This window comes from Medicago sativa, chromosome 4 (assembly GCF_051527215.1).
Source record: "Medicago sativa cultivar Bolivia chromosome 4, Bolivia_mono, whole genome shotgun sequence".
In the NCBI taxonomy this organism is placed as follows: Eukaryota; Viridiplantae; Streptophyta; class Magnoliopsida; order Fabales; family Fabaceae; genus Medicago; species Medicago sativa.
In genome coordinates this window covers 6991982-7006366 of record NC_140752.1, presented here as the reverse complement: position 1 = coordinate 7006366, position 14385 = coordinate 6991982, and the positions used below count along the sequence as shown (strand labels likewise).

The 14385-nt window shown below is 33.3% G+C and overlaps 1 protein-coding gene and 1 pseudogene across 1 annotated transcript; both read right to left on the bottom strand.

Moving 5' to 3' along the window:
- Positions 1–1358: 1358 nt before the first annotated feature.
- On the bottom strand, positions 1359–3383 carry LOC146925879 (ethylene-responsive transcription factor ERF003-like). Its single transcript, XM_085758303.1, has 2 exons — positions 3057–3383; positions 1359–2294 (listed from the first exon to the last, which is right to left on the bottom strand). Exons 1-2 carry the CDS (start codon positions 3137–3139, stop codon positions 1790–1792), a joined length of 588 nt encoding a protein of 195 aa, XP_085614429.1. The 5' UTR covers positions 3140–3383; the 3' UTR covers positions 1359–1789.
- Positions 3384–9219: 5836 nt separating this feature from the next.
- Positions 9220–11820, bottom strand: LOC146925878 (uncharacterized; annotated as a pseudogene).
- Between the last annotated feature and the right edge of the window lie 2565 nt (positions 11821–14385).

Genomic DNA, 14385 nt, shown 5'->3' with positions numbered 1-14385 from the left:
TTTTTAAGATTCTATGTGAAGTATAAGAGCATCTACAATGAAAACATTCATTTTTGGTATTTGAATAGATTTTATGTGTATATATCATTAATTTATAATTTTTTAATAATAATATCTAATAAGCATTCAATCGCTTGAATTTAAAACCCCACACAAAACGAAATCGATTAATCATCTATCAATAATTTTATATCATTATATTTTATTTTTCAATATTAAAAATGTGTGAGACCCACTGATAAAGGGAATGCTTAATGGAAACCTTCTCTCCCTTAAGCATTCAATTTTTCCCTAATGCTTGTGAAGGTAAGTACTATACCTCCATTGTGGATGATGGTCCCTAAATTCCACACATTTAAGCATTTGATAATTTTGTACCGTTGATCTTGATGACATTATTTGATTACAAGAAATTTAGATCCAACTAAAAGGGGAAAAGAGAGATACAATAGCAATGTTTATTGTCAAAAAAGCAATGCTTTATCATTATCCCTTGAAATTGGCATACTTAGTCCTAATTGGCAGTTACTGTATGTATATTCCTTGATGCAAGACCAAAGTACTTTTATGCATGTTTGGACAATAAACTATTAAGTGATCATCTTTTTCAAATTGTTGCCTTCTATGTTTCCTTCTCATCATAGCAGCGCCTACTACAACCAAAGTGCTGGTAGTGGCTTTATTACAACAAAGTGCTAACCATATATATTAAATAATTTGCCTTTTTATAACAAATGTTTGATAAATTCAAAAAGGAAAATGTTAATTTGTGTCTTTAGGGCACATGTTAAGAATGGATTACCTGTTATAACTGCGTGATGTAGATACAAATTTTGACCGTCCTGTTTTAATTAAAGATCCAGTTCGCTTAAATTATGATAGAATTTACTATAGTGTAATTTGTTTGATCCATGTAGTCGACCATACTTAATGACAAATGTTTAATAAATTCAAAAATGGATTCTATGCTATAACTGTGTGACGTAGATACAAACCTTGACCGTCCTGTCTTAATTAAAGATCGTGTTCGTTTAAATTTAATTTACTAATTGTGTGATTTGTGATGTCCAATCTAAAATTAATAGCTAAACTTCATTATTGTATGAATCCGATGGCTAATTTGATTAGTCCTTTTTTCTTCTTTCCTTCTTCTTTTTCTCTTTTTTTTTTTAATTGTCTTTCTTGACATATAATCCAAAGTTTATCTCTATAATAATGGTAAGAAACAATGTATAATAAAGAAATAAAAGCTAGGGATATCATATCTAACAACAAACATTGACCCCGCCACCATCCAACACTTTGTGAAGAATTTCGGACACCTTTAAGTAATATCAAATGTGAACAAAAACAAAAGCTAGAAAATTGTACTCTTTTGATACTAATTTTATATATCAGAGTTCATAATATGCATTATTTGTTACATCTTGATTCCACATGATCGTCAACTAAACGAACGTTTGAAACCACGGTGGCAACACTCTAGACGTGCGAATATAATGAAGCTACACACCGTAACTTTTACTTCAACGCACGTGAGAGCCTTTCTGCCGTGGAAACAAACACACAATAACGAGTGAAGTGAATTTCCAAAATTACTAAACCTTATACATTTATTACAGGTGAATTAGTACCCCCATACTACCACACTCTCTCAAAAAGGTGTCATGGAGAAATGATACATTTTCTTTTGATATGAACTTTGTTTTAGGCGAGTTGGGTCTCAGTGACTCTTCGTACCAGGGAAAGGCTTAAATGCTATATTATATTATATTATATTAGAAGTAGTCTAAGATGAACCAACAGAACAAAGCTCAATTGAACCATAATCAAGCAACTCTTGAATCATTTGTTCAATGTGATCATCTTCAAGAACAGGTTGAAATTGTTGATGAGAAACTTCAACTTGACCTTCAAACCCAACACAATTATTCCCTTCATCAAGCCATCTAATTAAACTAGTTTCACCACTTGTTCCACCCATGTCATTGCCATAGACAAAAGTGTTACTATTAATTGAAGAATTGAAACTTTGTGTTGAAACTTTTTGTGGCTCTTTTTGTGGTGGTTGTTGTTGTTTGGTCATTTGAAGAGAAAGAGAAGCCATGTGACACTTATTTAACTTTGCAGTTAAAGTTGCTGAAAGAAGCTTAGATGAAGAAGATTGTGGTCCATTTGGGTTGTATGGGAAATTGGTACGTGCTTTTGGTCCACACATTAACCTTGCTGCTTCATCATATGCTCTTGCTGCATCTTCTGCTGTTTCAAATGTTCCTAACCATATTCTTGTCTTCCTATAGTCCAAAAAAAAATATTCATCAATTTTCATAAACACCCTTTGTAATAATCATATAATCAAGTCAAGTGCATAAAATAATGTAATTTCTCCTAACTCAATTATAAGAAAAAAAATAACACAAATTAAGAAAAAATATTAACCTTGTTCAATTTTCTTGATGTGATCAAAAGGATATTTAGATTTTCTCAACTTATTTCATTGAAGAGTATTTTGGAAATAATAAAATTAAATAGAGTGTTGTACCAAAAAAAAATTAAATAGAGTGAAATTAGTTATATTTTGGTCTATCAAATATGACGATTTTTTACTTACGCTAAGAATTAAGAAACACATGAAAGAATTTTCACAAGCAACACATTAAGGCAATGTTTGGTTCCGTGCCAGAATGTAAAATATCGCGTCTCAGTGCAATGTTTACTGTGATTTTGTGAAACTGGATTTCCTAACTTCTATTTCACCGCACGGCTACGTTAAACCAAAAGCCAGACCGAACACATACTAAGAGGGAGAATTTTGTTGTAAGAAAAAAAAATCAATTTCCATAAATACCATTTCTAATAATCAAGTGATCAAGTTAATTAAGTGCTTGTGTGTGTGTGTGTGTGTTTATGTGTTATATATAATATTGTAGTAAATTACATTAACAATTAACACACACGTGAAAGAGTTTTTCACAAGTAAAATGAATGAGAAAATGTTATATTTTGATAAAGAAAGTGAAATGAAAGTGTTGAAGAGTGAAGGGAAAGTGAATTACAATAAAGGGTGACGAATTTCAGAGACCCAAGAACCCCAATGTCTTTGGCGTACACCTCTATAACGTTGTTGTGGTCTTGCCATGATGATGAAACAAAAAAACGTGTTTGTGAAGTGTGTCTTTGAGAATGAGAAACAAAAAAACGAAGAAGAATCAAAGAAATGTGACTTAAGTGAAGTGAAGGTGAAGCAGCTTTGCACATATTTATATTATGCTCTTTTTGCAGTAGTATTGTCCTTTTGTCAATTTATAATTAAAGGAAAATAATATTGGCCCACATAGTTGTGTTTTCACCCCTTTGTTGCAAATCAAAAAATAAAAGTTCTTGGATCTATCGATTGATCACTTTACTTACTTTATAGTAAGAAATGTCAATTACTACCTCAGTTGTTTAAGAGTTGTGATTTTACTTTTACACAAACATAAGAAAGTAAATTTTACTATTGTTTTTCATGACACTTTTGAGTTTTCACTATTTTTACTTCAATTGTTTTTAAATAAGTTTGTAAAAGGATTTCCACATAAATCAAATAAGTAATGAATGAATAATGGTAGCAATGTTACAAAATTGCTCTCGTTAACTAACTCTCAAACAATTGTTATAACTGCATAAGGAGCCCGCCGGATCGACGCACATCATTTGGACAAATACTTTAACTCTGGTACACGTCACCCCACCTAAGCACGCTCCCGTGCAATCAGACACCGACACGTGTCCTCTAATGGCTACCTAATGAGGCACTACACTTAACGAAGGCAGTTGTTCTCACACACATATATAAGGGTGACTTAGCTTCACCCCCAAGATATCGATTCACTTTTCTCACACTTTTACACATTCTATCTCATTTCCTATAGTGACTTGAGCGTTGGAGTGGTAACGTGCCTGCAGACACCTTTTGTCCTACCGTGAAGACTTTGTCGCTACCGTACTGGAGCACTCTCCGCCACCGTTGCCTCCATCAGTTCCTCACCGGAGAGATCACTCACAATGTTAATTTGGGTGGCATTGAAACAAATTAATTAATATTATATTAAAAATAAAATTTGCACGGTTTTTTTTTTGTTGCTAAAATGATACTTTAGAACCAAGTGAGTTTTATATTGTATATATTTCTCTTTTAATATAAATAATTAAATATATTAGAGAGAAAATAATAGTTCATATTGTATTAAACTTTAAATATAGAAATAAACTTTTTTTCTAAAAATGATGGTTGATTGAAAACAAACAGATGGACACATGATTAGAATAATTAATTATGAGTATACATAAATATCTATCATTGTTTTTCTCTTTTTAATTTTATTGATCTCTACTTACCCAAGAAGAGTCAAACTTCTGGTGTCTAAAAAACATATACGTACATGTTTTTACTTCTTTAATCTACACTTCGTTGATTGCTTAAAAATTAGAATTTCCTTGGAGATAGGAATATGAAGCTTGGCAATTGGCATGTGTGGGCTTACAAAGCCTCGAGGGAGCAAGAGAATTCAGACGGCTACCGCACCATTCATAATGTATCATCTAAGTGGAAACTCGGATCTACTAAATTAGATCTGATAATAAAATTGTAGATAAAGGGAATATTTCATTATCAAAACTACGGTTGAATTTAGCAGAAGAGACTTAATTCTCTCAATGTGATGAATTAAGATTCGAATTTCATACGAGAAATGAACACATATTTAATGTCTCATATATTTCGAATAGGATTACTTAGGATAGATAAAATTTAAAGATTTTTTTTGATTTCATTAAAGATGGTAAACAAAGTTTTTGACGACAAAAAATTATTAATAAAATTGATGGATATATTTTGGTATGGACCGGGTATTCTTTGCATGCAATTATGAAGATTAATCTTTCGAGCTGAATAGAACTCCAAAATGAAGAGGAGAAAAACACGGGGGGGGGGGGGGGGGGGGGGTGTTGAATTGTGTTGAACGTTTCTTCGTTTTCTCTAAAACTCAGAACACTTAAGTTCAGAAACTTGAAGAACAGCTTCTGAATTGGGTGATCAGAAGCGTATGCAGCGGAATAAAAACAGAGAGAAGGAAAGAAGAAAGACACAAGCAATTATACAGGTTCCTTCCACAAACCGGAAGTAGTTCTGCCCCCCTTGCACTTCCAAGGAGAGTTCACTAAAAATGTAATATCTGATTACAACTGCTCAATGCTAAAACTAGCAAGAGACTTCAAATGCTCAAGCACAACTTGCAAGAGTCTTCTTATGCTCAAGAACACAATCAAGAGACTTCTATGCTCAACCACAACTGCAAGAGACTTCTAACCAAACAAGATTACAAAGAAAAATGTTTGAGATTGAACACTTGATATACAATCAATGGTGTTCACAATACAAATCAGATAAGACTCATAAGACTTAAGAATTTCTAAGATATGAACTTGAAAAACAGAAATTCTAAGTGAACTTTTGGATGTGGAATGATTTCAACAGAGTTTTGACGCTTTCAAATTGTTGTTGAGTCTTGTATTATTGTCTCTGTTCTTCAAGTATTCACTCCTATTTATAGAGGTGTGAAAATGAACGTTGTAAGTGCCAGCACATCCAAAAAGAGTCGTTGTTGAAGCTTGATCTTTCACCAATGATCCTTTGCCTGATTTAGTTATTGTCCTATGAAGGATCAATTTCAAATCGATTCCAGTTGAGAGGGAACATTTCTGCAGGCTTGGTTGTATATTCAGAGCTGTTATCTTGTCTTGTAGCAGAGACACAAAACAGAGTAGTGGAGAAGGTGGTTGTACAGTTCGTACATAGTACAATGTCAACGCTCTTGTTCCTTTTGCAAGCAAGTGCCTTCAAATACTTTTGAAATGACCGTTGCAAAGTTCCACTAGTCTTCTGCCATCTTTAGACGAGTTTTAATCCATGAAACAACTCTTGAATCCTTGAATTCTGCAAATTCAGTTGATCTTCAGCTTCTGGTGAAAATAGCTTCTGATAAGGCAGCTTCTGATGAAAATAGCTTCTGATGCCGTTGTTAAACACATTTTGTTCCAACACAAAACAACAACAACAACAACAACAACCAAGCCTTATCCCACTAAGTGTGGTCGGCTACATTGATCAAATGACGCCATAGTGTTCTATCAAAAACCATATTTGGATCCAACTCATTGACCTCTAAATCTTTTTTAATGGTTTCTCTAATGGTTTTCTTAGGTCTTCCTCTACCTCTTTTAACCTGACTCTCCTCCATTTGATCTACTCTTCTTACAACAGCATCTACGGGTCTTCTCTCTACATGTCCAAACCATCTAAGCCTATTTTCTACCAACTTTCCTACTATAGGTGCTACCCCCACTCTCTCTCTAATGGTGTCATTCCTAATCCTATCCTGTCTAGTCTTACCACTCATCCAACACAACATCCGCATCTCCGCTACGCTTACTTTACTCTCGTGTTGGCTCTTAACCGTCCAACACTCCGTACCATACAACATTGCTGCATTCTGAGAGTTGAATTTGAATTTATGACCTATGAATCAGCCGAAAGAAATCTCTTACTGTTTTATTCAATTGCTCTTCGATAATTGATGGATAATTTGTGTCAATAACAAAATTTTCGAAAACATTAATCAAAATTCTTTGTGCAAATCGAGAAATGCTCGATGTAGCAAAAAAAGCACTTCACAACATTTTCACGATTGAGGTGGCAATTTGAGATTGTCTTATTATCACAAACAACCACCATGATTTGCATAAAGTCAAAGTTAAGTCATTTTGCAGTTTAGTATGACCAGAATGGGTTTCGCTATACATTTCGCGAACAAAAAGTTTGCTTGATTTAGCATTTCTCTCGATCGATGATAGATTAGACGAATGCAAATGCAATTGAATGTAGTTTACTCAATTCTTTCTCAACTCCACTAAGGTATACGAAGATCGTGAAGACATCAGAGACTCAATAAAACTAGACAATTGGGCAACTAACTCGTGTTTCATGTTTATAAAACCATTAACCGAAAAAAGTTGTGAGCATGTGGCCACGTTTCGAGGAGAGTTATACACAAGTGGATAGTATCAACAAAATATGCCGTAAAATGATGATTTTAAGTCAAACATATGACACGACATATCCTTCATAGCAGGAAAAATCACGTATTAACCGATTAAACAACTGAGCAATGCTAATTTTTGTAGGTCATGACCTTTTAGGTAGTATGACTAGTGTTTTCCTATTAATAATAGACTTGTACATTTTTTTTTAACACACAAATAATCAAACAAGATATTTACACATTTTTATCTCTTTATCTTTCTGTCTTTGACGACATTAAGGCAACTCAAGATAAAGATACTCACATAAAAAAAGGTTATCGAGGATATCAAAATACGAAAAGTTTTTGAATTTAAAATTGATTCTGAAGGAGTTTTATGTTGTGACAGTCGTTTTTTCTTTTCAATATTTTACGTGAGACTTGGATGAATGTTTATTTTGATAAAACAAAACCAACATTAGTAGAGGATTCCCATCCTAATAAGTATATCTACTTTTTTTCCCTACCCCAATGATAAAATAAAACAATAAAAGACAAATAACAAGCCTTTTAGAAACTCCAAAAAGTACAATGTTACAAAATCATTTTTTTAATATAACTACACAGTTAACTTTTATGAAAATGCTATGAAGAACATATACACGTATCTTAAAAAAAAATAGATGCATTTGTTACCGTTTATATTGAGGTGATTTGTATGAATCGTAGAATAACTTAGTTTTTTTTCTTAATGCAGGAAAAGTCAATAGGTATAGTCCTTTTCAAAAACAAATATTAAAGGATTTTTTTCAAGGAAAAATAAAAAAGGAATTGATAAAAGATAATAAATATTCTAAGTTATTCCGCGTACACTTCTAAGATCGTGATGGGGTCTCTAGGAAGAATGAAAAGACATTATAATATAATTAATTGGATAAACTAGTTTAGGAGCCAAATATATTATAATTGAAGTCATCACTTCACTTATGTCTGTCTATCTCGTTGACATATGGTAAATACTGTTTTTGTCAAGTTTAGCTGAAAGCTTTGCATTGCAACTAATATAGTAAAATTTTAAATTACTTAGCAGTAAATACATTTATATATCATTTACTATCATTTTAATAAAACACTCTAAAACGATTAGGTTCACAAGATGGATAGAGACTAAAACAAACTGCCGGCACTCATTTAGCATGCAAATGCACACACATATATTTTCAGATGGGTTTATAGGTTACACAAGTGGAAGGGTTTTGGTACAATTATTTTTTTAAAGTAACAAGTGGTATGCCAATTAGGGATCAGAATAGGTTAGGTTGGCTTACAGCTGCCTACGACCTAGTCTACAATGTGATAGATTAGGTCTTTTAAATAGAGAAGACTTAGGCAATTCTTAAAATCTATTTAGCAAAAAAGATCAGGTTACGAGCCATGAAAAAAAAAACATCTTTAACCTTTTAAACCGGACTACTTAAAAAATTTAATATTGATACATCAAAACTCCGTTTAAGGGTGGCAATGTACATCTACTAACCCACCATCCATTCATTTAATCATCAAATCTATCCACCTAAAATTAGTTTATGATTTGGACAATCCATCCATTCAAATATATTTTTTAGATTATATAGTAAATTCATTAAATACAAAATTTAAAACGAATATTTTGGACCCCCAACATGTGGGGACCACCCTTGCTCGACCTTGTAACCCCTCCCCAACGGACATAAGTCCTCCCCATATTGACCTCAGCTTGTGCCTCGATTTTTCATTGCTCGTCACCATTTGCCCATGTTCAAACCAACCATGATCATCCTCGAATCAAGCCCTTCTCAGCCCAGTCTTTTTCGCTTGCCCTCGACCTTCTCTTGCTCGACTTTGGCATCAAACTTGTGTCAAGTGCGGGCAATCCATGGATGAGCGAGTCTAGAGTGGGTGTATGTGGGGGCAAGGGAGATCCTTGTTTTGAGTGGAGGCGCAGATTGAGATCGAGTGGGGGCAATTTTTTTTTGAAATAGATAAAATGGAATATATTACTGAAAGCCTGAAGATTTCTGCACAAGGAGTGTCAAAACCTCATCTAAAAAAGTATCAATTACATGCAAATACCAAACGGGAAACAAAATTAACAGGACCAAACGAGAAAGCTACCTTGTTACATATAAATTCTCAAGCAAGGTAAAGGATTCAACCACCACGAATGGTAGGAAAACGCAAAATTAGGACGATTCGCTTTCAGTCACCAGTAAGATTGAAGCTTAACTTTATCTAACAATTGATTAAACGAAACTTCTTTTTGGTGAAAGACCCGAGCATTCCATTCAAGCCAAATCACCCACACACAAGATAGCCATATAAGATTAAAAGATGAGTGGTTGCTTTTGGAGAAGCCGTCTAAGGTGCCAAATTGATATAAATGGTATGGACATGTTCAGGAAACACTATGTGGTAACTAAGCCAATGAGAAATATCGTACCGAAGTTTACCAAAAAAATCACAAGAGAGGAATAAGTGTTTTGCATCTTTCAGCATGCCGCATCCACCCAGGCATAACTGAGCATTTGGAAATAAAATGTGTCTTTTAATTAGATTGTCCGTTGTTGGTAATCTATCAGGCAACAAGCGCCAAGCAAAAAGACTGACTTTCAGGTGCACTTGCTTGTTCCAAATTTTTGTCATGTGAGCAGCTGCCAAGTTGTTGTTGGTTGATGTCAACAAATGGTTATAAGCGGTACTTGTGACATTATAAATGTTGGAGGCATGTATGTGCCAAATCCACCTAGAAGAATGATTAGGATGCAAAACAATATTAGTTAAAACATCACAACATTCCCGCACCTTCTCCTCCTCTCACGCTAACAAACGACGTTGCCACTTCCAAGCTTCACCCTCTTCCCCCCACCCAAGAGAATACATTTCAGCCACCGTTGCCATTTTATTAGTAGCAAGATCAAAAAGGCGACCAAAATTATTTTTCAAAACTAACTCATCAATCCAAGGATCCCACCAAAATAATGTTTGGGCACCATCTCCTACCTCCCGTCCAACATTATCATCGAACCACCGCCCACCTCCCACACAAGCCCCATTTTTTATATTTATTAAATTATTCCGCCAAACTGAGTTAATCCTCCCCTCCTCTACGATTATACCTCCTACCTTCCCCGTATCTTGCTGCTAAAACTCTATACCACAAACTCCTATTATCAACCCGCATCCGCCAACACCGTTTACCAAGTAATGCCAAATTAAACTTCCGAATCGTCCGCACCCCCAAACTTTCATTCTCCCCCCCCCCCCCCCCCAAAAAAAAAAAAAACTAGATTCAATAGAGGAAATGATGCATGCGGGAGCTTTGAAGAAGCAAAGAAAGTAGACCGGAAGAGAGGACAAGACAGACTTTAGAAGAACTAAGCGGCCACCCAAAGATAGTTTTTTACTCTTCCACCCCGATAATCTAACTGGGGATAATTATCATTATAATTATTAAATAATTTTATTTTTTAACACAATGAAAATTTAGTTTTTGATATAACTTAAGAATGGGTTGAATAGGTATTCAACTATTCATCCATTGAAAGACGATATTTGATAGGTCGGATGATTTTTATTAAGGTGGTAAGAAACAAGCCAGTAACTTGATAAACTTGAAGATTCAAACCAAATCAATTAAATCAAATTGTTGGAGTGTTTGATTGATGAGAGAGAAAATGAAGAAGATAAAATTCTGCATTTTTTTTATGAAGCCATAACTTTTGCGATAACTTTCTAAGTTTTTGATAAATGAGGAAAGTGTTATATAAAATTAAGTTAAATGATAAATTGTAAAATTTTGCCTAATAAAATAGATAAAATTAACAAAGGTCTTCTACTGGATTTAAAAAAAGTAAAAAACTTCTCAATAAATTTATGAAACTTCCTTTATTAGCTATCATAATCTATCATGGACTAACTTATAATAATGCAGATCTTAATAGTTCGTTGAATGAAAACATAAGATCAAGAAGATTTACTCAAATATTAAAATAGATGTAGACTTAAACAGGTTTAATGTAGGCAAGACCAACTGATTTGTGTTCTCTGTGAGACACATGTCTCTTAGTTTCTCAATCAAAATGCAGACACCAACATGTTATTAAAAAAAAAAACATCAAGGGCATGATCAATTATGTACGCAAAGCTAAGTGTTTGGTAGAAATGAGGCCAATTTGATGAGACATTCCATATAGAATTAATTTACTTTTTATAAAACATTCCATATAGAATTATGTTTTCCTAAATTTAGTCCTTTTGGTACAGTCACTAGCTACATAGGACATTTGTTTTGCATTAACAACACTATTAACTTTTTTTTTAACAAAACACTATTAACTAGTACTATTGTTTTTGTCTTTATCTTTTGCGTAATGTATCTTCTTACTAATATTTGATTATTTACTTGAGTTTTTTTTATATATATAACTAGTTACAAACCCGTGCTTCGCACGGGTTCAATAACGTATTCGATAAAAAAATTCTTCGAAAGAATAGATGTTAAAACGACGGAACATTGTGATTCATCATAAAATATGTATGGGCTGGTTAAGAGAGCATATAATCAGTTTATGAGATTAGGAATTGACATAATATTTAGGATGAAAACAATTGGAACCAATAAAGGAACCAATGATGTGTGAATTATGATTACATATTATCCAAAATTATAAAAAAAAGAGTGTTGTTGTTATAGAGTTACCAAAAAAGGATTGATACCCATATTTACATCACATGAAATCAAGCAAAGAAATAGCATCGGTGAGTGAAGCTAATCTAGTCTAGGATTAGAGTTAAGGTGATATGTTGAAAGTGCGGATCATGAACACCAAATCTTTATTTGGGAACGACTTGAACGTGCATATTTTTAGGTGGCTTCTCTAGATCAAAAATTAGCTTATCATCTACCTCTAACATATGTTCTCGGCAAAAGTTGAACCATTGGCCGCCTAAGTATTTTTCGTAACTTGCTCTCTTTACCGTTATCAAGCGACACTTATACCTTTTTTGAGCTTGTTTGTCGATGGGTGTGATTGTTTTCCGTGTTCCTTTTAGAAATGTCATTGATATCTCATTTGGGAAGTGCTATGTACAAAACAAATTGCAGTGTTAATTAGATGTTATATATATATAAATACATTTCTAAAACATTTACTAAAGCATTATAAAGATTTGCTGTAGAAAAAGAGCATGTTCTATTTTGTTCAAGAGATTAGGAAAACAACATTATAATTAACATGATACTAATTGGAACCAATGAAGGAACCAACAATGTGCAGATTAACGTTACATAATAGTTAGGTTTATAAAAGAGATTGCAAGTGTCAAAGACTAACTAAAAAGGGATTTTTGCCAATATTTACATCAGACAAAATGAAAACAACAAATGACATCCCAAAATTGAACCACTTCCCACGCAAGTAATTTTCATAGCTTGCTCTATCGGCGGTAATGAGGTGACAGTTATACTGTCTCTGTGTCTGGTCATCAATGAGAGTGATTGTTTTGCGCTTTCCTTTCAGAATTGTTCTTGACACCTCGTTTGGGAAATGCTAAACAGGAAAATAACTGCAATATTAGTCTAATGCATATTTACATGGATAAGATGTATGCGAATATAGTTACATATGATTTATAAAATAAAGGTAGCATAACTGATTTTAAGCTAAAGAAAATGTGGCATGACTTCTAATTTATCTTCCTATTATCTTCATGTAAGGTCTAGATAAATGCATGCATGTGCATTATATTAACCCCGTTGACCAATTAACATTGTTGAAACAAATGGAAATTAAGCATCACTTCCGCATGTGCATATATAGTTAGCACCATTTGACATTGATGTCTTCGAACATTTGGTGCAACTCTCATAATACAATCCAAACTGGTTAGGATTGAATTTAGTTGTTTTCCAAATAGTGATGCAGTATGTTTCCTAACACAAATTATGCACATGAAATAAAGAATAATGCAATATGTATTTTTAATTTGTGCATAAAAAAACTGAAAGCATGTTTGTGCATAAAAAAGCAGACATTGACTAAGTTTATAAATTCAGCAATTGGCCTAACCTGAGACAGTTTGGAAAAATCGTTGTACGAAGTACGTTGAGAAGAAGTCGAACTCTGATTTAAGTTCTAACTGAAGCTTTGACTCTGAGCTTGAGAACTGTTAAGGTCACGACAACAATTCAAGAAACATGGTCAAAAAACAATCAAATCGGATTGTAAAATAATAAGTTACTCTAACACTGTATTGTGAAATCATAATGCAAACTTACTAAGTCTTAAACTTCTCAACAACCGGATGATGTAGGTTGATGAGCAGCCTCGAACCTGACCAATTGTTACATATATTTGGGTTGCCATCGACTACAAAATGGAAGCAAAGAACTCAAGGTAAATAGATGGTAAATGATAATGCTACGGAGTATTTTTCCCATAGTGTTACATCAACAATATTCCCACTGCATAAGGAAAGACATCTTTCGGGTCATTATCAAACTTATACAAAATCCTATCATCTGATGCTGACAAAATAGAAAATAATATCTTTTATCTTTCAACACAATGTTCGTACACGGTTTCTTTCCAGTCCCAATTGGTGTTGTCTTAACAATCTCATGAAGAAGCCCGCTGATTTCTTAAAAAAATATTACATCTATAAGAACATTATAATCAGAGAAAACAAATAAATAAATTAAAGCCCATAACTATATCATATAAAACGTCAGTTTTGAATTTTCCATCTTGAATTTCCTTAAATGACTTAAAGCGAAATTCATGAGTAAGAACGTTAGTTAACATGTCATACTTTTGCACCTTTGTACCAGAACCAAAAACAACCTTAAAGAGTTTAAATGCAATGTCATTATCAAACACATGACAATTATACAAAGTATAAGTCTTGTTTTCCACGATCAAAGCCTTCCAATGCTCCAATTCTCGACATCGAGTTATTACATGAACTCGATCACCCTAAATCCGATAAAGAAACCAAAAAATATAAATAAATCAGAATGTACACTAATAAGTAACATTGATAAATCATAAAGGAAATTACAACAAATCTTAACTAACTTATCTAACCTTTGCATCACAAATAATGAGCTTGATATGTTGACTCTCATTACTATCATTCACAATCCAAGAATCCAGCACTCCAAATCCTATTTTCCAAATGTCCAAATCATTTTTGAGATCCTTAATGTAGTCATAATCCCTTGACATTGAAAGTCCTATATATAAATACAATAATACATCATTTAATTTTATTCCCTTTGTTCATT

What these genes read in the sequence shown, in the direction of transcription:
- LOC146925879 (XM_085758303.1), bottom strand. Translation starts at nt 3,139, where the DNA reads ATGGCAAGACCACAACAACGTTATAGAGGTGTACGCCAAAGACATTGG. An exon ending in GAAATTCGTCACCCTTTATT is followed by an intron (nt 2,295 to 3,056) that starts GTAATTCACTTT and finishes TTTGGACTATAG; the next exon opens with GAAGACAAGAATATGGTTAG.